The sequence below is a fragment of the Bos javanicus genome, chromosome 11, assembly GCF_032452875.1.
Source record: "Bos javanicus breed banteng chromosome 11, ARS-OSU_banteng_1.0, whole genome shotgun sequence".
NCBI classification, from domain to species: domain Eukaryota; kingdom Metazoa; phylum Chordata; class Mammalia; order Artiodactyla; family Bovidae; genus Bos; species Bos javanicus.
Window position 1 is genome coordinate 43,636,917 of NC_083878.1, and position 24,714 is coordinate 43,661,630.

A 24,714-nucleotide genomic window follows, 5' to 3' on the forward strand; every position below is an offset into this window, starting at 1 on the left:
AAGAGATGGAAATAACAACCAACTTGCCTGCCTCATGAGAAACCTGTATGAAGGTCAAGAGGCAACAGCTAGAACCGGACATGGAACAATGAACTGGTTCCAAATTGGGGAAGGAGTATGTCAAGGCTGTATATTGTCATGCTGCTTATTTAACTTCTATTTAGAGTACATTATGCAAAATGCTGGGCTAACTGAAGCACAAGCTGGAGTCAGGATTGCCAGGAGAAATATCAATAATCTCACATATGCAGATGACACCACCCTTACAGCAGAAAGTGAAGAAGAACTAAAGAGCCTCTTGATGAAAGTGAAAGAGGAGAATGAAAAAGTTGGGTCAACATTCAGAAAACTAAGATCATGGTATCTGGTCCCATCACTTTAGGGCAAATAGATGGGGAAACAGTGGAAAACACAAGAGACTATTTTCTTGGACTCCAAAATCACTGCAGATAGTGACTTCATGAAATTAAAAGACACTTGCTCCTTGGAAGAAAAGCTGTGATCAACCTTGCCAACATATTACAAAGCAGAGACAGTACTTTGCCAACAAAGGTCTGTATAATCAAAGCTCTGGTTTTTCCAGTAGTCATATATGGATGTGAGAGTTGGACTGCGAAGAAAGCTGAGCGCTGAAGAATTGATGCTTTTGAACTGTGGTGTTGGAGAAGACTCTTGAGAGTCCCTTGGACTGCAAGGAGATCAAACCAGTCCATCCTAAAGGAAATGAGTCCTGAATATTCATTGGAAAGACTGATACTGAAGCTCCCAAAACTTTGGCCACCTGATGGGAAGAACTGACTCATTGGAAAAGACCTTTGATGCTGGGAAAGATTGAAGGCAGGAGGTGAAGGGGACGACAGAGGATGAGATGGTTGGATGGTATCACCGACTCAGTGGACATGAGTTTGAGCAAGCTCTGGGAGTTGATGATGGACAGGGAAGCCTGGCATGCTGCAGTCCATGGGGTTGCAAAGAGTTGGACATGAAAGAGCGACTGAACTGAACTTCTGTTGGTCCAGGCTTTCATTAGAATTATTCTCAAGTCTTGCTATCAATTATGATGTTTGCTTTTTGTTTTTGATAGATAGCCAGCAAACTTCTATTTCATTACCTTGCTTGGATTTTTATTATGACGAGTAAATTTTATAAATTATTTTTATCTGTTGGGATATTTTGTGCTTTTATTTTATTATAACTGTTTGTTTTCTTGCATCACGTAATGGTCCAATGTTGAATCATCCTTGCATTTCTGGATGAACTCTGCTTAATTTTGATTAAAAAAATACAGTGTTGAAATATAATATTTTAAGATTTTGCATGTATGTTCCTAGGTGAATTTGGCCTCTAATTTACTTTCTTTGTATCCTTCTGGTTTGGTATCAAAGTTTTAAAGCTACAGAAATTTTTCTTTGGAGTCTAGTTTTTATTTCTTTACAGACTTTCCTTAGCATTTTTCAAAATTTTACCTGATACCTTCATTCTCTGCGGCTTTATTAGACTCTTTATTGTTCAGTCACTAAGTCATGTCTGACTCTTTGTGACCGTATGAAGTACAGCATGCCAGTCTCCCCTGTCCTTCACTATCTCCTGGAGTTTGCTCAGATTCATGTTCATTGAGTCAGTGATGCTATTTAACCATCTCATCCTCTGCTGCCCTCTTCTCCTCTTGCCTTCAGTCTTTCCTGACATCAGGGTCTTTTTCAATGAGTTGGCTCTTTGCATCAGGTGGCCAAAGTAGTGGAGCTTCAGCTTCAGCATCAGTCCTTCCAATGAATATTCAGGACAGATTTCCTTTAGGATTGACTGGTTTGATCTCCTTGCAGTCCAGGGTTCTCTCAAAAGTCTTCTCCAGCACTACAATGCAAAAGCATGTATTCTTCGGTCTTCAGCCTTCTTTATGGTCCAACTCTTAACCTACGTACATGACTACTGGGAAAACTATAAGTTTAACTATATGGACCTTTGTCAGCAAAGTGATGTCTCTGCTTTTTAATATGATGTTTAGGTTGGTCATAGCCTTCGTTCCAAGGAGCAAGTGTCTTTTAATTTCATGGGTGCAGTCACCATCCACAGTGATTTTGGAGCCCAAGAAAAGAAAATCTATCACTGTTTCCACTTTTTCCCCATCTATTTGCCATGAAATGTTGGGACCAGATGCCATGATCTTAATTTTCTGAATGTTGAGCTTGAAGCCAACTTTTTCACTCTCCTCTTTCACTTCTATCAAGAGGCTCTTTAGTTCCTCTTCACTTTCTGCCATTAGAGTGGTATCATCTGCATATCTGAGGTTATTGATATTTCACCCGGCAATCTTGATTCCAGCTTGTGCTTCAGTCAGCCCGGCATTTCGCATAATGTACTCTGCATAGAAGTTAAATAAGCAGGGTGACAATATATAGCCTTGACATATTTCTTTCCCAATTTGGAACCAGTCCATTGTTCCATGTCTGGTTCTAACTTCTTGGCCTACATACAGATTTCTCAGAAGACAGGTGAGGTGGTCTGATATTCCAGTGTCTTTAAGAGTTTTCCACAGTTTGTTGTGATCCACACAGCCAAAGGCTTTAGCATAGTCATTGTAGCAGAAGTAGATGTTTTTCTGGAATTCCTTTGCTTTCTCCACAATCCAACAAATGTTGGCAATTTGATCTCTGGTTCCTCTGAATTTTCTAAACCCACCTTGAACATCTGAAAGTTCTTGGTTCACATACTACTGGAGCCTGGTTTGAAGGATTTGGAGTGGAATCTTACTAGCATGTGAAATGAGTGCATTTGTACAGTCATTTGAACATTCTTTGGCATTGCCCTTCTTTGGGATTGAATCTGGGTTCAAATGTTCAGATTAATGTATGTATATGTACTCTGTTCAGCAGCTACAGTGTTTGTGCTTGCTACCCACAGTGCCCAATCTGAGGATTCATGTCTTTATTTCAGGAAAACTCTCACCAATCCTGTTTTTAAATATTGTGTGAGCACTATTCTTTCCCATCTCTTCTAGAATTCCTATTAAACATATCAGGGGTAGTTCTGCTATAAGTAATGGTATCTGATTTTCTGTGCTTTGGACTGTAGACACAGCTATTCTTTAGTTGACAGGAAGTCTAGAGATATGCTAACTCAACATTGTCATCAGGGGACCTACATTTTTTTTTGGCTTCCTTTTTGTGTCAGCTTTCTGACAGTTTCAGTCATCCCTGTCTTACTCTTGCTCCCTCAAAAGGAATCTCTTTTTTTGCTCTGGCTGCTTTCAAGATTACCCCCCCCTCCTTTTTTTTTTTTTCCCAGCAGTTATACTTTGTTGGGCTTTAATATATTTTTAATTATATTATTTTTAATGGGATTCATAGATTACTTGAATCTGCCTTGATGTCTTTCATTGATTTTAGGAAAGGCTCAAGCATTACCTCTTTAAATATCACTTCTGCTCATCATCTTTTCACTTCTCTGGCTCTAATTATATATATACGGTCTATTTTTCACTATACTGTCCATGTCTTACACTCTTTTCTATATGTGTTCCTTTTGTTACTCATGCTTCATTCTGGGTATTTTCTTCTGAGCACTCTTCTAGTCCACTGCTATTTTTCTTTCAGTCATCTAATCTGATATTAAATGAGTTGTTTTGAGTTCATAGTTTTAGGTACTTTATTTTTTTTTTTTTTTAGTATTAGAATTTTCATTTGATCCAGCTTTAGAGTTTCTATTCCCTGCTGAAATTCCCAGTCTTGCCTTTTTTTTTTTTCTTGAGTATTTGTGGCATAGTTGTTTAAAGTCTCTGCCTCATAATTCCATTATCTGAATATATATCATTTTTATTGTCTAACATCACTCTTCTTTTTTTAACATGTAGTTTTGTCACATTAGAGGCTCAATTATTTTTCAGTGAGAGCTGGACATTATATATAGACAATGTAGGGCGACTTGAGGCCTAGGATGGTCTCTTCCCACAGAGGGTTTTACTTTTGACAGGCCCCTTGGGCCACTAGCAGTCCAGGGTCATTTTAATAATTTCAAATTTGGACTAATTTGAAATTGTGGTTTTTCAGTTTCTACCTGGACTAGTCTATTTCTTGTTAACCTTTTCCCCCTTACTCCTAGCGTATGACCTTTTAAGGTCCCAGTCTGAAGTGTGGGCATTACCTTGTCCCTCCTCTTTGGGCTTCTGAACTCTAGTTTTTGTCTCCTTAGCTCAGAGAAGCTTTAAAAAGCTCTGCTCAGCTTCTCATACTGTCAGCCATCTCTGGAACTGGCCCCCATCCCTTGAGAAACATCTAAAATGGGCTCTCTAGCTTTTTAATTGTTTTCTGTGGAAGGGTTGATATGGTTACTTAGAATGCCATTACTTGAAGTAGAATTCCCCAAGTTCTATATTTCTCCTCTGTTCCTTATTGTACAACAACTAATTTTCTTTTTGCCTCATAGTTACAAGATTCCTTGTGTCTGTGGGCATTGTGTATAAGAGTTCTAATGAAATTTTTTATACTTACATGTTTTTTTCACTTTTTATTTTGCAGATGTTATAACTTTATTTATGTCTTTGATTTTTTTAATCAATTCAATCTCTAATTCTTATTCTCATCTCTGACCATTCTAAACATATTTAAAATCTTTGTCGTTATATAAACTTAGTTTTTCCTTGAATGACCTTTAATTCTTATTGTTGATTTTTGTTACTTTGGTGTCCTAGTGTTTTTATTTCTTCTTGTGTATAGTTTTGAATATTTTTAATGTGACCATTTTGAGTAGGAATTTGTGAGTTCTGTTGTCTCACCTTTCCCTTCTACATTCAGTACTCTGTGCCTGGTAGGTTTCTTTGCCGCTTCTACCTCCCTCTCAGCACCCACTCCCCATGTAAGAGTTTGGTATAAAAATGGTAGCTTACATTAAGGATATCACAGATTAAGTCACTGAGTCAGTTGTTAACTTGTTTCATTTCCTGGGTTTGAGGCTTTATCAGAATCTCCCCTTGCAATGCTTTATCAGAGTCTCTTCACCTGCAATGCAGGAAACCCTGGTTCAATTCCCGGGTCGGGAAGATCTGCTGGAGAAGGAATAGGCTACCCACTCCAGTATTCTTGGGCTTCCCTTGTGGCTCAGTTGGTAAAGAATCCACCTGCAATGCGGGAGACCTGGATTTCAGTCCCTGGGTTGGGAAAATCCCCTGGAGAAAAGAAAGGCTACCCACTCCAATATTCTAGCCTAGAGAATGGGTCACAAAGAGTCGGACACGACTGAGCGACTTTCACTTTCTTTCCCCCTTCTTAGTTTCGTAACTTTCTAAAACTTGTAATCTGTTGTTAGCAAATTTTCTAATCATTTTTACCACTGTAAGCAAATTTTTATGAACCAAGGTGGCTCTTCCTAGGGCCTAGCTTCAGTGAAGTAGTTTCATTTCAGTGGAACACTTACACACTGAGCTGCTTCATCCAAACCTGGATGTACTACACTATTTGGTAGTCCACTGACCCTTTTTAGTTTTGTTTCTTTTTTTTATGATGTGATTCAGTCTGAGGTAAACAACTTCCCTGATGATTTATGCTTGCCAAAACCTTTAGATCAGACCTTTAGATGCATACTTTAGTTTGACTGGAAATACAGAAGATGGGGTACAAGTTAAACAACATTTAGGGGAAATAAAGTTCAGAATGTGGGACATTCATTGAGGAAACTGGCTGGACTCTTCTGAAAGTCCAAGACATTGTTTTCTTTAGATGAGAATAAGGACACAACCAACCAACCAAATGCAATGTGTGAGACGTAATTGAATTTTTGTCTCCCCCGCCCCTCGAAAAATAAACAAGACATTTTGACTTTTACAACTCAATGGTAAAGACTAACGACCTATTTTTTTTTAATGGGCACAGTATGTGAATAGACATTTCTCCAAGGAAGATATAAAACTGGTCAGTAAGCATATGAAAAGAGACTCTATCATTAACCGTTAGGGAAATGCAAATCAAATACACAGTGACATACCATTTCACACTCACTAGGATGGCTTTAGTAAAAAATGGCTGGTAATGACCGGTGTTGACAGAATGTAGAGAAATTGAAACCCTCATGCACCGCTGGTGAGCATGGAAAATGGTACAGTTGCCTTGGAAAACAATTTGGCAGTTCTCAGAAAGGTTAAACACAGTGTTACCATATGACCCAGGAATATCATTCTAGTCATAATAGCCCCGAGGTGGAAACAACCAATCTATGGATAAATGTAATTCAGTAATAGAAAGGAATCATGAAATTAAAAGATACTTACTCGTTGGAAGGAAAGTTATGACCAACCTAGACAGCATCTTAAAAAGCAGAGACATTACTTTGCCAGCAAAGGTCTGTCTAGTCAAGGCTATGGTTTTTCCAGTGGTCGTGTATGGATGTGAGAGTTGGACTGCGAAGAAAGCTGAGCGCCAAAGAATTGATGCTTTTAAACTGTGGTATTGGAGAAGACCTTGAGAGTCCCTTGGACTGCAAGGAGGTCCAACCAACCTATCCTAAAGGAGATCAGCCCTGGGTGTTCACTGGAAGGACTGATGTTGAATCTGAAACTCCAGTACTTTGGCAACTTGATGCGAAGAGCTGACTGGTTGGAAAAGACCTTGCTGCTGGGAAAGATTGAGGGCAGGAGGAGAAAAGGACGATAGAGGATGAGATGGTTGGATGGCATCACTGACTTAATGCATATGAATTTGGGTAAACTCTGGGAGTTGGTGATGGACAGGGAGGCTTGGCGTGCTGCAGTCCATAGGGTCGGACACTACTGAGCTGAACTGAAGGTGCTAATACATTCTACAGCATGGATGAACCTTCAAAACATTAAGTGAAAGAAGCCAGTCACAAAATGGTAGATATTGTATGTTTCATTTACAGTAGATCCTCCTTATTTGCAGATTCCCTATTTACAAACTCTCCTACTCACTGAAATTTATTTGTAAGTCTGAAATCAGTTACTTGAGATATTTTCATAATCTTTTCAGACACACAGAGCAGTGAAATATCTGAGTCATCTGTTTGCTGAGGCTAAACAGAACACAACACTCTGGCTTCTTGTTTCAGCTCACATACTGTAAACAGGTGTCTTTCAAAATCTATTAAGTGCCAGCCACATTTTTCACATTTTTGTTGATTTCACAGTCTTAAACTGACCCATAAGCATAGTACCAAAATGCTATCTAGTATTCTTAGGAAGCTTTTATGGAAAAAATATTAGTATTAGATAAACTTTGTTCAGACTTGAGTTGTTGTACTTTAGGCCAGGAGTTCATTATTAATGAGTCAACAATAAAAGTAGTTATATAAGAGAAACGTACAAGTATAAAGCAAGTATCTGTGTTGATCAGATGAAATGTTTTGACCAGAAGCTTGAAGGAACCTAACTTGTTGTTTCCTTCTTGAGCAGTGTTTGGTACTTGCTAATTCAGTGCTTTCAGCTTTATGGGAACACAAGTATGACAGATAACAAGGATCAACTATATAGGAAATGTCCAAAGAAAGCAAACCTATAGCCACAGACAGTAGATTAGTGATTACCCAGGATTAGAGGAGAGTAAGAAACAGGGAGTGACTGCTAATGAATATGGGATTTCTATTTGGGATGATGAAAATTTTCTGAAATTGCATACAGTGATAGTTGTACACCTCTGTGAATATATGAAAAATCTTGCTTTTTACACTTTAAATGGGTAAATTTTATGGTATAATAATTATATATCAATAAAGCTATTTAGACAAAGATAATTGAGAGTAATGGATATATTTTGAATTATCAATTGAGTAATGGAGAATATGGATTTGTTAATTTTCAAAGATGGGAAAACAGTATTACTGTTTTGTATGAAATATCTTTGTTGTTAGGAAATGCCCGCAGAGATATTTGGGAGTAATTTATTCGGTCTGCAAGTTAATTTCAAATAGTTCAAGAATTTTTAAAAGACTGTAGAGCGAGAAAGAGAAAGCAAGTGTGGCAAAATGATAGCAGTTATTGAATCTAGATGGAAGGTATGTGGTTATTCATTGTACTTTTCTTTCATGCTCTTTTTTTTTTTTTTTTTTCTTTCCTGTTTGAAACTTTTCAAGATAAAAAACTGGGTGGGGGAGACTTTTTGCACTTTCAGCACTATGGAAAAATCTTTTATTCTTCTAACCATAGGCTTCTTTAGTTATGCTTGTTGTAACATAAAGCAAAACCATATATACCCACTGAATCTATCTGTGTATGCCAGAAACAGAGACCATTAAAACCAAAGAAGAGGGAATTCCCTGATGGTCCAGTGGTCAGGACTCTAAATGCTCACTGCTGAGGGCCCAGTTTCAGTCCCTGATTGGGGAACTAAAATCCCACAGTCCAAGTAGGGCAGCCAAAAACAGCAACAAAGAAGAGTAAGAGGAATATACTACATTTCATATGTAGTATATGAAATCTTTTTATTATCAAATGTCTACATTTAATTCCCTATGTTTTTTTAAGTTAGATAGTCATCACAATTTATGGAACAATACAAGGATATATAAAGAAAATCTATATTAATAGTCTGTGTGATACATGTGTATTAAATACTTATTAATGAAAGACTCCACATAGAGTCTGTGTGTGTGCACATGTACTCAGTTTGGTTTTAACGCAGGCAGATTCTTTACCACTGAGCCACCTGGTAAACCCTATAAGTGTTTGTATCAGTATCTATTTATCTGCTAAGCTCTATAGTAGGTGATGGAGAAGCAAGGAGAACCCCTGTGCCTTTGAGGAGCTCACTGTTTACAGGAAGAGTCAGATGCATAAATAAATGTAAGATACTGTAGAATCCACCTGCCAATGCAGAAGGTGCAGGTTTGATCCCTGGGTTGGGAAGATCCCCTGGAAAAGGAAATGGCAATCCACTCTAATATATTCTTGCCTGGGAAGTCCCATGGACAGAGGAGCCTGTCCATGGGGGTTGCAAAAGAGTCATATGCAACTTAGCGACTAAACAGCAACAACTGTATAAAATATGGATAAAGAATTATAGGAAGAACTTTTGATGATGGCAGAATAAGTAATTCAGGGAAAAAAAAAGTAATTGAGGACAAGTTGAAAGGTAAGCAGAATATAAAAACATCTGCTAGAAGGCATTTTAGAGCAAAAAAGAAAATAAAGATTTATGGAGCTCAGATTCAGGAAAGCTGAAAATTCATAAAGGTGAACATGGCCTTTGGATGCAGTTTTTCCATATAAGCTTCTGCTGATTTCAGAAATAGTAGCTTAGATAATGAAGCTAGTTGAATAGCACTTTTTTGAAGCATGGTTGGAATTCAGATGCCCTGCAAGAGGAGATATTGATAAATTACCCTGCATTTATGTTAGACCCTGAAAAGATAACATCTAGCTATAAGGATATAAAAGAAGTAGACAGGCCCTTATAGAAACAGAAGCCCAGCTTCAAATCATCAATTCCTGAAATTAAATTAAGGACATTATGAATTGATAGTAGCCTTAGAAGCATGCCTGAACCAAACTAAAGGATAGTTCAGAAAACACTATCCAGGTATATACTACTGTATATTACATAGATAAACAACAACAAGGAACTACTGTATAGCACAGGGAACTACATTCACTATCTTGTAATAACCTATAATAGAAAAAAATCCGGAAAAGAATGTATATGTTCAGTTATGTATGTGTATATGCACTTATTTTGTTGTTGTTCAGTCAGTCAGTCGTGTCTGACTCTTGTGACTCCATGAACTGCAGCACACCAGACTTCCCTGTCCTTATTATCTCTCAGAGTTTGCTCAAACTCATGTGCATTGAGTTGGTGATGTCATCCAACCATCTCATCCTCTGTCATCCCCTTCTCCTCTTGCCGTCAATCTTTCCCAGCATCAGGGTCTTTTCCAGTGAGTCAGCTCTTCCCATCAGGTGGCCATAGTATTGGAGCTTCATTTTCAGCATCAGTCCTTCCAATGAATATTCAGGGTTGATTTCCTTTAGGATTTGACTGATTTGATCTCCTTGCTATCCAAGGGACTTTGAAGAGTCTTCTTCAGCACCACAGTTTGAAAGCATTGATTCTTCAGTGCTCAGCCTTCTTTATGGCCCAACTGTCACATCCATACATGACTACTGGAAAAACCATAGCTTTGACTGTACATGTATATATATAGCTGAATCACTTTGCTGTATACCTGCAACTAACAAAACATTGTAAATCAACTACATTTCAACTTTTAAAAAGAATATCTAGAATGAAACATATGTGGAGAAAGAGAACATCATCCAGAATCTCAAATTATTGCTACAATAATGATTGCTGATGCACAGAAAAATCAAATAGACCCGGAGAACATTATACAACATAAATGTTAGCTAAGTAAACAGCTAGGGGAAAAAAAGATTCATAGGGACTCTAGATATTGGCATTATCAAAGAGACTCTATTTTTTTTAATTATAAATTTATTTTAATTGGAGGCTAATTACTTTACAATATTGTATTGGTTTTCCCATACATTGACATGAATCCGCCATGGGTGTACATGTGTTCCCCATCCAGAACCCCCCTCCCACCTCCCTCCCCATCCCATCCCTCTGGGTCATCCCAGTGCACCAGCCCCGAGCACCCTGTATCATGCATTGAACCTGGACTGGCAGTTCATTTCACATATGATAATATACATGTTTCAGTGCCATTCTCCCAAGTCATCCCACCCTCTCCCTCTCCCACAGAATCCAAAAGACTGTTCTATACATCTGTGTCTCAAAGAGACTTTAAATTTTGTTTAATATGTTGACGTCAGTAAAAGAAGAATTTTGACAGAGAATTGGAAACTATTAAAAAAGGAAAGGAATTTCTAGAACAAAAATAATAATCAAGACTGAGAACTTGTTGGGTTAGAAACTGATTAGACACCACAGGTGTGTTCTGTAGCTACTGAGAATCTATGGGCTGGATGCTATTTTTCAAACTATGTAGTAGCAGTCCACAACAAGATAGGAAATTTGTACCAGCATGTAGAACACATTGACCCTAAACACATCATTTAGTTCAACGGGCATTTAAAAAAATTTTTATTGGAGTATAATTGATTTACAGTGTCATGTTAGTTTCAAATGTACAAGAAGTGAATCAATTATACATATACAAGTATCCACTGTTTTAGATTCTTTTCCCATATAGGCCATTACAGGGTACTGAGTAGAGTTCCCTGTGCTATACAGTAGGTTCTTATTAGTTACCAATTTTATATATATTAGGTTGGTGCAAAAGTAATTCTGGTTTTTGCATTGTTGAAATTTGCCATTTGATATTGGAACCACCAGGCTTCCCAGGTGGTGCCAGTGGTAAAAAATCCACTTGCCAGTTCGGGAGACGCTAGAGATTCAGGTTTGATCCCTGGGTCAGGAATATCCACCACTTGGAACCACCACTGCACTGTACATTCCTTAAAAATAGAAAAGGAACTACTAGATCTATAACCTATAGCAAACATGATAATTGGCAGTGCCATCTTAAAAATTTTCCCTTTGAGTCTGGGAATGAGACTAGGATGCCTTCTATCATTCCATTTATTCAAGATTGTACTGCAAGTCCTAGATGCAATGCCTTAGTAATCAAAGCTATAAGAATTGAAAAAAGGAAGAAATAACCTATTGTTATTCACATACAATATGACCACAGATATTTAAGATTCTAGAAAATACAAAAGAATCCAAAATAAGGCTGCTAGATATAAGGACTATATATTTTAATCAGTTATTTCTATATAACAGCAACAAAGTGAAATTTTAGAAAGACATCATTTACAATAACATCAAAACCCCCCAAATATATAGAAGTAAATCTAAAGAAAGACCTCCACACAGTAAACTATAAAACACTGAGACTTGGTGGTTATTTAAAAGAAATTATTGAGAAAAATCTTCAAAACATAAGTAAATGGAGTATATGTTATAATCTTAAGTTTAAACTCAGTATTTTGGAGATGTTGACTACCTCAAATTAATCTATAATTTAGTGTAATCCCAAATCAGAATCTCAATAGGGCTTTTGCAAGGAGAGCAATATAGTACTTCAAGCTCTGATTCTAAAATATATCTGGATATTCAGTGGGTCAGCTAGCCAAGACACTGCTGAAGATGAAGAATATTGTGGGAAGAGTTGTTTTATTGGCTATTAAGAACTATTATAAAACTACCGTAGTTAAGATAGTGCCATTTTAGGTGTAAGGATGGATAGATATCAAGTTGTAACTAACTCTGAGAAATGGACATATGTCTTTAAAAGAAACCCCAGGTTAAAGATACTACTACTAATGCAAGCACAAGTAAACAAGAAAAAGAGTTTTTAGTCAGCCATTTCATCTTACCCAGTTTCTTCTTAACACAGATTCTAAGCATTTGGATATTACAGATTATTCCTTACTCTTGAAACTCTTTAGAGGAACCTATTTACTAGATTTAGTAGGCTCAGATCATGAACTCCTTATTGCCAAATTCAGACTGAAATTGAAGAAAGTCTAGACCATTCAGGTATGACCTAAATCAAATCTCTTATGACTACAGTGGAAGTGAGAAATAGATTTAAGGGACTAGATCTGATAGCGTGCCTGATGAACTATGGATGGAGGTTTGTGACATTGTACAGGAGACAGGAATCAAGACCATCCCCAAGAAAAAGAAATGTAAAAAAGCAAAATGGCTGTCTGAGGAGGCCTTACAAATAGCTGTGAAAAGAAGGGGAGCGAAAAGCAGAGGAGAAAAGGAAAGATATACCCATTTGAATGAAGAGTTCCAAAGAATAGCAAGGAGAGATAAGAAAGCCTTCCTCAGCGATCAATTCAAAGAAATAGAGGGAAACAATAGAATGGGAAAGACTAGAGATCTCTTCAAGAAAATTAGAGATATCAAGGAAATATTTCATGCAAAGATGGGCTCAATAAAGGACAGAAATGGTAGGGACCTAACAGAAAAGGAAAGTGAAGTCGCTCAGTCATGTCCAACTCCTTTGCGACCCCATGGGCTGTAGCCTACCAGGCTCTTCAGTCCATGGCATTTTCCAGGCAAGAGTACTGGAATGGGTCGCCATTTCTTTCTCCAGGGGATCTTCCCAAAACAGGGATTGAACCCGGGTCTCCCGCATTGCAGGCAGACGCTTTACTGTCTGAGCCACCAGGGAAGCAGAAGATATTAAGAAGAGGTGGCAAGAAGACATAGAAGAACTGTACAAAAAAGATCTTCATGACCTAGATTTTCATGATGGTGTGATCACTCAGACATCCTGGAATGTGAAGTCAAGTGGGCCTTAGGAGGCATCACTACAAACAAAGCTAGTAGAGGTGATGGAATTCCAGTTGAGCTATTTCAAATCCTGAAAGATGATACTGTGAAAGTGCTTCACTCAATATGCCAGCAAATTTGGAAAACTCAGCAGTGGCCACAGGACTGGAAAAGGTCAGTTTTCATTCCAATCCCAAAGAAAGGCAATGCCAAAGAATGCTAAAACTATCACACAGTTGCACTCATCTCACATGCTAGTAAAGTAATGCTCAAAATTCTCCAAGCCAGGCTTCAGCAATATGTGAACCGTGAACTTCCAGATGTTCAAGCTGGTTTTAGAAAAGGCAGAGGAACCAGAGATCAAATTGCCAACATCCACTGGATCATGGAAAAAGCAAGAGAGTTCCAGAAAAACATCTATTTCTGCTTTCTTGACTATGCCAAAGCCTTTGACTGTGTGGATCACAATAAACTGTGGAAAATTCTGAAAGAGATGGGAATACCAGACCACCTGACCTGCCTCCTGAGAAATCTGTATGCAAGGCAGGAAGCAACAGTTAGAACTGGACATGGAACAACAGACTGGTTCCAAATAGGAAAAGGAGTATGTCAAGGCTATATATTGTCACCCTACTTATCTAACTTATATGCAGAGTACATCATGAGAAACGCTAGGCTAGAGGAAGCACAAGCTGGAATCAAGATTGCTGGGAGAAATATCAATCTCAGATATGCAGATGACACCACCCTTATGGCAGAAAGTGAAGAAGAACTAAAGAGCCTCTTGATAAAAGTAAAAGAGGAGAGTAAAAAAAGTAAAAGAGGAGAGTAAAAAAAGTAAAAGAGAGTAAAAAAAGTAAAAGAGGAGAGTAAAAAAGCTGGATTAAAGCTCAACATTCAGAAAACTGAGATCATGGCGTTTGGTCCCATCACTTCATGGAAAATAGATGGAGAAACAGTGGAAACAGTGACTGACTATTTTTCTGGGCTCCAAAATCACTGCAGATGGTGATTGCAGCCATGAAATTAAAAGACGCTTACTCCTTGGAAGGGAAGTTATGACCAACCTAGATAGCATATTCAAAAGCAGAGATATTACTTTGCCAACAAAGGTTCATGTAGTCAAGGCTTTGGTTTTTCCTGTGGTCATGTATGGATGTGAGAGTTGGACTGTGAAGAAGGCTGAGCGCAGAAGAATTGATGCTTTTGTACTGTGGTGTTGGAGAAGCCTCTTGAGAGTCCCTTAGACTGTGAGGAGATCCAACCAGTCTATCCTAAAGGAGAGGTAGTCCTGGATGTTCACTGGAAGGACTGATGTTGAAGTTGAAACTTCAGTACTTTGGCTACCTGATGTGAAGAGCTGACTCATTGGAAAAGACACTGGGAAAGATTGAGGGCAGGAGGAGAAGGGGACGACAGAGGATGAGATGGTTGGATGGCATCACCGACTCAATGGACATGGGTTTCGGTGGACTCCGGGAGTTGGTGATGGACAGGGAGGCCTGGCGTGCTGTGGTTCATGGGATTGCAAACAGTCAGACATGACTGAGTGACTGAACTGAACTGAACTCAATAGAATCATAATACTGTTTATATAGCAAGTTTAGTAGTTACTTTGAATGAATTTATTGTGTGCTTAAGTTACAATTTTGAATCTTTTTTGGTTTTAGATCTGCTGAATTGGGTCCTACTTTATTGACAAGACCTGGACAGCCAACACTTACCAGAGTGCCACCACCCATTCTTCCAAGGCCATCACAGCAGACAGGAAGTGGCAATTTGAACACTTTCAGACCTGCTTACAGTTCATTTTCTTCTGGATATGGTGCCTATGGAAATTCATTTTATGGAAGCTATAGCCCTTATAGTTATGGATATAACGGGCTGGGCTATAACCGCCTTCGTATAGATGATCTTCCACCTAGTAGATTCGTTCAGCAAGCTGAAGAAAGCAGCAGAGGTGCATTTCAGTCCATTGAAAGTATTGTGCATGCATTTGCCTCTGTCAGCATGATGATGGATGCTACTTTTTCAGCTGTCTATAACAGTTTCAGAGCTGTATTGGATGTAGCAAACCACTTTTCCCGATTAAAAATACACTTCACAAAGGTTTTTTCAGCTTTTGCATTAGTTAGGACTATAAGGTATCTTTATAGACGGTTACAGTGGATGATAGGTTTAAGAAGAGGCTTGGAGAATGAGGACCTATGGGCAGAAAGTGAAGGAACCGTGGCTTGCCTTGGTGCTGAGGACAGAGCAGCTAACTCAGCAAAATCTTGGCCAATATTCTTATTCTTTGCTGTTATCCTTGGTGGTCCTTACCTCATCTGGAAACTGCTATCTACTCACAGTGATGAAGTAACAGGTAAGAATAATAGAATGGGTTTAACAACCATGTAACAAGGATTTCCCTGGTGGTCCAGCAGTTAAGACTTCACCTTCCAACGTAGAGGGTGTGGGTTCAATCCCTGGTCAGAGAGCTATGATCCCACATACCTCAACAGCCAGAAAACCAAAACATCCAAACAGAAGTAATGCTAAATTCAATAAAGACTTTTAAGAAAGTATACATGAAAACAAAAAATACTATATATATGTATAAGTCTTAAATTTCAATAATAGATTAGTTAGCTTTTTTATATTCATTTGTATTTAATCTTTTGATTGAGTTGTTATTTTTTTTCAGTTAAGAACTTCAAAACTGGAAGAGGAACATACAGCAAAAACAGACTTGTTGATTTATTCTTTGTTAGTTCAGTTTAACAGCACACATTACTTAACTACTGTTCACAAAGTACTAAACTTGATGCTGTAGAAGATACAGAGATAACATAGGGAATTAAATCCCTTATCCTTTTTAAAACATACTGAGAGAGAAGTGAGACACATATATAGGTAATTGTAGTGAGGCATAAAGAGTGTAAGGAGTATGACAGTTGGTGAGAAACATAAGATTTATGGAACCTTTTTTATATGCAAGACACTGTGCTAAGTATTTTGAGTACTTTACTCATTTAATTCTTAAAACAATCCTAAGAGGAATTATTCTCATTTTATAAGTGATAGAACTGAAGTTCAAAGAAGTTACTTGCTCAGGGTCACATCTTTAATAAGCCAGAACCAAAACCAAAATGAGGCATCTTTGACTGTTAAGCCCCTACTCTGTCAACTGATACAGAATATTATCTCAATTTAGAATTGAAGCTGACATTTTTTGACTATTTGTATCTAGAAAGAAGTAGCATCTAAGTTAGATTTTGGAAAGACAGATACTGTTCCATCAGTTATGTAGGAAAAAAACAAGACTGTGAAGCAGATGGAAAAGCTTGAACAAAAGTATATAGGCAGGAACTATAAGAATTGTTCATCAACTGTCCTATAATATTAGATAGAAGGATACTGGGAAGTAAAGCTGAGAAATTATATTGGAACCTAGAAATGGACGATCTTAATTTCCACAGAGAGGAGTCAAAAGATGAAGCCTCCTGTAAGAGAGTAGGAGAGGATACGATCCAAGACAGGTGAAAAGGAGAGGTGATTTTTTAATCTGAGGCCAGAGAGGGAGCATGTGTCCATTAGTAAAGTTTTATTAGAACACAGCCACATTCATTCATGTGCATTTTATTATGGCTGCTTATGTACTGAAAGACCAGAGTTGAGTAGTTTATAACAGAGACCCTATGTTTGTTGGCACTCTTGTTGCCTTGCACTTGTTCTACACACTGCATATCTCAGTATTATAACTTGACGATGTATTGAGTGTGACATGTATTGTTAAACTGCAGTACGTATTTTTTATTATGAGTGCAGACATACCTCATGAGAAAAGAACAGTGAAGTGTACTTTGAATGTCACACTTTGAAGGTACAGTATTGTCTGGATTATTCTAGTATTAGGTGGCAAAGCATTGCATTTGTTATGCAGTGACAACATAGCTATGTTAAAGTGATACAATATACATCACCATTCCCAGACTGAGCACTCATCACAGTATTCCCAACTGACAGGAAGTCAACAGTCAGAAAAATCAGAAAATTCAAAATGGGATATCTCATCAGAGCAGAATTCCCTCACCTGTAAACAGGGTGGGGGAGAAGGAACAAACAAAGAAAAAATAAGCCTTCAGTCAAAGTAAGTTTCTGAGAGGCTTCTTTGTCAGATTAGCAAGGAAATCTGTTTACCACTGGTTATTGCAACAACCAAGGAAATATGTTCAGAGAAAGTAAACTTGTTTGATACTATTAACATTTCAGGGAGAACAGTTTCTGGAAGAGTATTTGAAACAACAGCAATAGTCATTTTAAAACTAGGCAAATGGATTTACTTGGCTTGAATGGATTTACCTGGCTCATGAGGACCCAATAGATACTGATACTGTTTGGTAGTTTATTGGAAGAGTCCTGTTGAATTTGAAATGATTGAAGGTGTTGCCTCTGTGAACAGACTGCAGGGAACAACTACAGATGAGTATTTTCAAAGCAGTTGGAAAACACACTAATCCAACCCAACTTGAAGTTACATCTACAGAGATGTATTGTAACTAATGGTAAAAATTTGTGTGTAACAGAAGACTGGGCAGGACAAAATTTACAGAATTTTGAAAATACAGTTTTTAAAGCCGATAGTTATTTATAGTATTCTTCATCAGCAGGTACACTGCATAAAATATTTGAATTTATCATATCTTATTGAACTAGTAATGTCAAAGATGAACTTCAGTCACTCTTGTGGACATAACTGTTATCAGTTCTGTGAATTTTTATTAGGAGAAGACACTGAAGATACTGACTTGCCCTACCATACAGCACTGAGCAGTCAGTGGTTAAATTTTATTACTGTTTTGGGAGGATCAAGGCCAAGATTGAAATTTTTCTGAAAAACAAGAATCACCATGAGCCACTAATAGAAAACACTAAGTGGCTTTGGAAATCAGTCTTTGCTTCAGACTTGGTAATCTTCTTAATGAGTTCAACCTAAAACTGTAAGGCAAAATAGCATTGGAGTAAAGTCACTTTGACAACAACTAATATCATTTGAATCACAAGTAATGTCACATTGCTTTTATACATCATAGATTGTCAAAAGTTAATGAAACAAGATTTCCATTCCTACATAAATTTGCAGCAGTTATACTTTCCTGTGTCATTCTGCAATTCAGAGGTGTTTTTGGACCTCCATACAAGAGAAGGCAATGGCACCCCACTCCAGTACTCTTGCCTGGAAAATCCCATGGATGGAGGAGTCTGGTAGGCTGCAGTCCATGGGGTTGCTAAGAGTCGGACACGACTGAGCGACTTCACTTTCACTTTTCACTTTCATGTATTGGAGAAGGAAATGGCAACCCACTGTAGTGTTCTTGCCTGGATAATCCCAGGGACGGGGAAGCCTGGTGGGCTGCCGTCTCTGGGGTTGCACAGAGTCGGACACAACTGAAGCGACTTAGCAGCAGCAGCATGCAAGTGTGTAGGAAATGTCCATATTTCAGAACCCATTTAACTGCCATTGAAGACCTTCCATTTAATCTTCATTTGAAAGTGATTAGTTTTTAATGAAATGACATGTTAAAAGGTTAATATCAGAATTTAACTATTCTATGTGTTTCACCTTCTTAGGAGAATATGCTTATTAAAATCCCATATTCAGTGGATTGGTATTAGAATTTGGCAATACATATCTTTGTGAAAAAACATTTTCAAAATGAGATACCTTAAATCTCATTAAAAATTAGTGTCAACAGATGTATATTTGCAATTGATAATAGATGATAGAAAATATTATCTTTGAACCCCAAATTAAATATTATCCTACCCCAAAAAGATTCCACTCTTTACAATAGACCTATATTACAAAAAAAGAACTCAATTATTATATTTTGAATTTTTCATAAAATTTATGGAAAAATTTTTTTTGTCATTATATAAGAAACTACACAACATGTTCAATTTTGCCTCATGGCCTACAAAGCTTAAAATATTCCCTATCAAAATTATTTTACTCTATAAAAAAAATTGCCTACCCCTGGCTTAAAATAAGAAAACTAGAATTTGGAACTTAAAAGGAAAAAGTTTGTAAAAGATATTGAACATATTGTTGATCTTACATAGTGTTAATTGTGGAAATTACTTTGTGGGACAGCTTTTCTCTTGGCAAATAAATTTATATAGTTTGCAAACCACAGCCACTGGAATATCTTTTTTTTTAACTTCCATTCATGGGGTCACAAAGAGTCAGACACGACTGAGCGACTGAACTGAACCTAATCTTAATTCTTAATTTGGTTTATAGACAATACCAACTGGGCAAGTGGTGAGGATGACCATGTAGTTGCTAGAGCAGAATATGATTTTGTTGCCGTATCTGAAGAAGAAATTTCTTTCCGTGCTGGTGATATGCTGAACTTAGCTCTCAAAGGTAAGAAAACATGAATAAATGGGAATTATCTGTGCACTTTTAGAATTTGTAAACGTATTGAAAACTGCATTAAAGCATCATGGGGGACAAAAAGGATCTTGGTCACTGTTAGTTAACTCAGAGGTAGTTACTAGAATTTATTTTTGTCAGTGTAAACCTTTGAAATCTGGGGGAATGGGAGAGAAATGTCCCAGCAAAGTTGTTCCTGTATTTCACTGAGATAAGGAAAGATTTTGTTTATATGATCTCTTCTAAACTTAAAACATTCGAATTCCAAGTTAATTACCAACCCAAAAACATGAGGTAAGCACTAAATGTAATGAACCTAATAAACCAAAGTAATTGCCTGGCATCATCTAAAACATCCCTGTTGGTCTTTTGTTGCTGATACTAGTGTTGTTTTTTTACTTGAATCATGTTTGCCTTAGAGACTTCAACATGAATATTTAGGAATTACTGTCATAAAGTATTAAAGAACCTCAGCAAGAAATTTATAGACATTCAGGTTAATTTTCAGACCAGGTTGCTAATAATTTTTAATGGCTCTAAACAAAATGGCCTTTTCCTTCACTTTTCCCCAGTAACGATGATCAGAAGTTTTGCAGATTTACCAAAAAAAAAAATGATTTTTTGTATGTGTGCATTTGTAGGGATTCAGTTTTGCTATGAAAAGTTACATTTTGTTGGTAAAGATGCTAGTAACAATAATAAGAATGGTCATTTATAGACTGCTTAGTATTTACTAGGGAGAATTCCCTGGCAGTCCAGTGGTTAGAACTCAGTGCTCTAAACTGCCTAGAGCCCGCTAACTGCAGAGTGGTCAAAAAAAGAAAAAAATAAATGTACTAGACACTGTACATATTTCATTTAAACCTTATAATAATGCTGGGAAGTAAGTACTGTAATTATTCCTGGCTTACACATGAGAAAACTGAAACTCAGAATGAGTGAGTTGTCCAGTGTTACCTAAAATGTAATGGAGATAGACTGGGAACCTAGATTTATCTGACTTCAGAACCTGTATTTTAATCACTTTGGCTGTTTTCCATGTGATCTGTTAATGGAAACTGCCATTTTATTGGTGTCAGTCACTCTTTACATAAGGAAGAAATATCTTCGGTGTTCAAATCATTAGTTTAATTTGGTAACTAGTTGAAAATCTTGGATCAAATTTGCTAAATCTCTGCCTCATCTCTTCACACACAAAACCCAGGCTTCCAAGAAAAAAATTTTAAATAATAAAATGTAAATTTAAGAAAAATTTTGGCTATTAAGTATTATATTCATGTTTTTCTTCTAGTCAAAATAGTGATTTACTTAGATTTCAAAAGAATTCTTTCTTTTTAAGATTTATTGTTAGAGGAAAATACAGATAATTAGTTTTAATAAATTAAATTTAAAGTAAAGATCAAATGTGTATTCTTCCAATTATAATATTCCAGAAAATTTTTATATCTCAGATTATTGTTCAACTAATAGTGCCTTTTAACACTTTGGCTTTGCTTCTTTACTTTATTCATTGCTAACATAGGTATGTTAGGGCATTTAGAACAAAGTCAGTCACAGACATGGTTAATTTAACTTTTTTTCCTTTTTATTATACAGAAACATGAAAATGCCATATTATGCCAGATTTACAGTTTTGAACTAAAACTTAAACAGCTTTTTAAAGACGTAAATAAAAATAGCACAACATTGTAAAGCAACTATACTTCAGTAAATTTTCTTTTTAAATAGGTGAGAGTATTTATATAATCTTTTCTACTTTAAGCTTAGAGTATTAACTTTTTGTTATGTGGCCGTAAGTAACTGAGGTCTTCAATTTTTGTCCACCTTGGATTAAAATTAACATTCATTGTCCTTCAGGATTGTGAATTGCAATCACATAGAATGGGATTTTTTTTAATTTCAGCGAAAAATATATAAAGAAAGCTGGCTTATATAAATGAATGTATCTATTTTCTATACTCACTCTAACTTATCAAGAAGTAGTGAGATACTCATTCCTTAAATTTCAATTTAAAATATGAAAGACATTGATGTTAATTTTCAGCTGTTGAGAGAACTGAATTTTTTTTCTTTATGAATGCACCAACTGACATAAACTTTATGTTCTTCAAGGCTGAAAAAATTTTTCATAAATACAAAATTTAAAATGTTATAAGAAGGGATCCTAGAATTGAGCCTAGTCATCTTGATTTTAAATATTCATATGCACTATTTATTTATGAGTATACTATATTATGTAAGTATAACACAGATTTTAACATTTTACTATCAATATTCTGTTGAACCCTCAAAGTATGTTATAATTACAAGGCTGTCTTTTCTTCTATCAGAGCAACAACCCAGAGTACGTGGTTGGCTTCTGGCCAGTCTTGATGGTCAAACAACAGGACTTATACCTGCTAATTATGTCAAAATTCTTGGTAAAAGAAGAGGTAGAAAAACAGTGGAATCCAGTAAAATTTCCAAGCAGCAACAGTCTTTTACCAACACAACACTAATTAAAGGAGCCACAGCTGCTGATTCTTTGGATGACCAGGAAGCTGCCTTTGAATCTGTTTTTGTTGAAACGAATAAGGTTCCGGTTGCATCTGATTCCACTGGGAAAAATGGAGATAAACAAGATCTTTGATAACTTTCATTGTTTGCCTGAAGTTGAACTATAGAGTACTTTTTAAAAATTTCTTCTTACAAAGAAATTAATCTGCAATCCAATGAAAACATTTGTTAATGACTATTTAAGATGTTTTGCTGCTAGAAATTATTAAAGTTGTACACTAGTATGTTGGTCTAGTGACCTGGTTATGTTTTATGAGTTATTGGACCATGAGGATATTTGTTTAGCCTAGATTATAAGATTATGGAGACTATCATTTTCATCTTATTTGAAACCCTGTGTTTCTCTTGAAAGAGATTGATGAACTGTAGAATACACAGTTTGCTACAGTAGGGATCACTAATACATTTTAAAATTCTAGTTTAATTGACTTGGAATCCTCAGGAATTGAGTGACAGCATGAGAACAGGCTAATTTTTCTACAACTTTAAATAAACTGAATAATAAAAATTTTCTGATGTGTATTACATCCAGTATTGGGTTTGCTTTAGGCAGTAGTAAAATGTTTTCACCCAACAACAATTAATGCTATTATGTTTTATTGTATTTTTGAAAATTTTATCTTAGAAAGGTTGCTAAAAGCATTGTGAAGGAAATGGTTCCAGGGTGATAGTTAGCCCGAATAGTTTTCCTTGCTAGTAAAAAGGCTATAATTTATCTTTCTTACAGATTGCTTCCTTTTCTTTAGAGGGTCATACGACTTTTTATATGTGTGACTAGTTTTCATCCTGGGTGAATTAGAATTCTTAATCTGAAAGATTTACTTTGTTTTTCTCCAGCCTAGACTCAAGTTCTTTAAGTTTGCAACTCAGTTCTAGCAGTAATGGTTTTAAATCTTTTCACAGAGTCTCTGCTTCTGCCTATTAAAATTATTTTTTAAATTCCATATTCAGGCTGTTCTTTAAACATTGAGAGTGTGTTACATTGGGTACATATTTCTTTTAGGTTCAGTTTTTACTACTGAGACTATAAATAAAATGGCTGAATTGCCATTTAGAATATGATAATATTATTTGACTTGTTTAGGAATGATTTTAGGTACAGTTAAATTTCAGTACACTGAATATTTCCCCACAAAATTGGAAAATTCATATACTTGCTATTATATTACAAAAATAATATCAGTTATACAGAGTATGAAAATACATTACAGATATTGTCGAAAACTTGAAATTATTTGACAAAGACTTTGATCTTTTTCTTATAGAGTTTATGTTCAACAACTAAGTAATTCTGGAATAATTCAAACTAAAACATTAGGAGCCAAGTATATGTATAATCAACATAGAATTTTACTAAATACTTCTTGGGAACCTCTCTTTTGTGACAATATAGTAAGTAATGTATCATTTAAAATACAATGTTGACCCCATGCAGAAAAAAGTAATAAAATAGTAAAATTGTTATCTAGACGTATTTTTCTAACACCTAGTTCTTCAAACCTTCAAGTTGAGGAGATTAAGTTCCTTATATACTATTTTCCATTTGTATTCTACAGTTAGAGGTTCTGCTTTGCTTTGTTAGAAAGTCATTTATGGAAATTTTGTTCTTGAAACAAATTTTGTATAAGACAAATTATTAAATTTGATGTTGAGACATCTAAATTGAATGCAAGTAGAGGTGAAATTTTGAGTTGGTGCTATTTAGATTAGAAAAGGGGTCTTTATGATTGCCATTAAAGTTGTATAGGGACAAGAGTATAGCACAAAATAAATGAAAAAAACAATTTGACTTTTCTTATGGTTTTTTTGTTTGTTTGTTTAAGAATGCTAAATTGCAACATACATTTTATATACATTGTTTATGTCTAAAAATTCCTTTTATAATAAGAATCTAGAAAAGGAATTTAGGAATAAGCAGAGAAATTTTGTAACCTTTCTTATCATGACAGTTTTAGGTTTCAATATTGTTATTTTTAGAAACTTATTTAAGGATTGCTGCTTTGTAGAAATTACAAACAAACAAAAACATTTTCAATTAAATACAATAATCACAAGTTACAACAATAAAACAGGTTTCATTTAAATTTTTTTCTGATTGTAGTTTATCAGTATAGAAAGGAAAAAGGTAAGCTTTATAAATTTTCATGTTTTAACATTTTATTTAGGTATTTGATTTAGTCTATCAGTGTGTCATATATTTACTTGAATACTGATGTCCTTTATCTTGTGCTAAGAACAAATGTTAAATGCAGTTAACATTTTATTTTTAATAGATTGTGAAGTTATTGGACAAATAAAAATATATTAAACTTGATTGACATTTTCTGAAGACAAACTGTTAACTCTTTACAGGATTGCAATTAATGTAAAAGTCTGATTTTCATCATATCATTGTGTATATTAGCTACTGCAGATCCATGTGTCTTTTCTATTTACTTGTGATTAAAGAAAATATTGAATTTACACTTATATAAAACTTACCTTTAA

The 24,714-nt window shown here is 35.9% G+C and overlaps 1 protein-coding gene across 1 annotated transcript in view; it reads left to right on the forward strand.

Moving 5' to 3' along the window:
• The window catches only part of PEX13 (peroxisomal biogenesis factor 13), a 33,086-nt gene extending 8,372 nt beyond the window's left edge, over window positions 1-24,714 (forward strand). Inside the window, exons 2-4 of the mRNA XM_061432488.1 lie at window positions 14,921-15,615; window positions 19,537-19,662; window positions 22,002-24,714. Coding sequence (XP_061288472.1) covers window positions 14,921-15,615; window positions 19,537-19,662; window positions 22,002-22,300 — 1,120 coding nt within the window. The 3' untranslated portion in view covers window positions 22,301-24,714. The remainder of the gene's footprint in view (window positions 1-14,920; window positions 15,616-19,536; window positions 19,663-22,001) is intronic.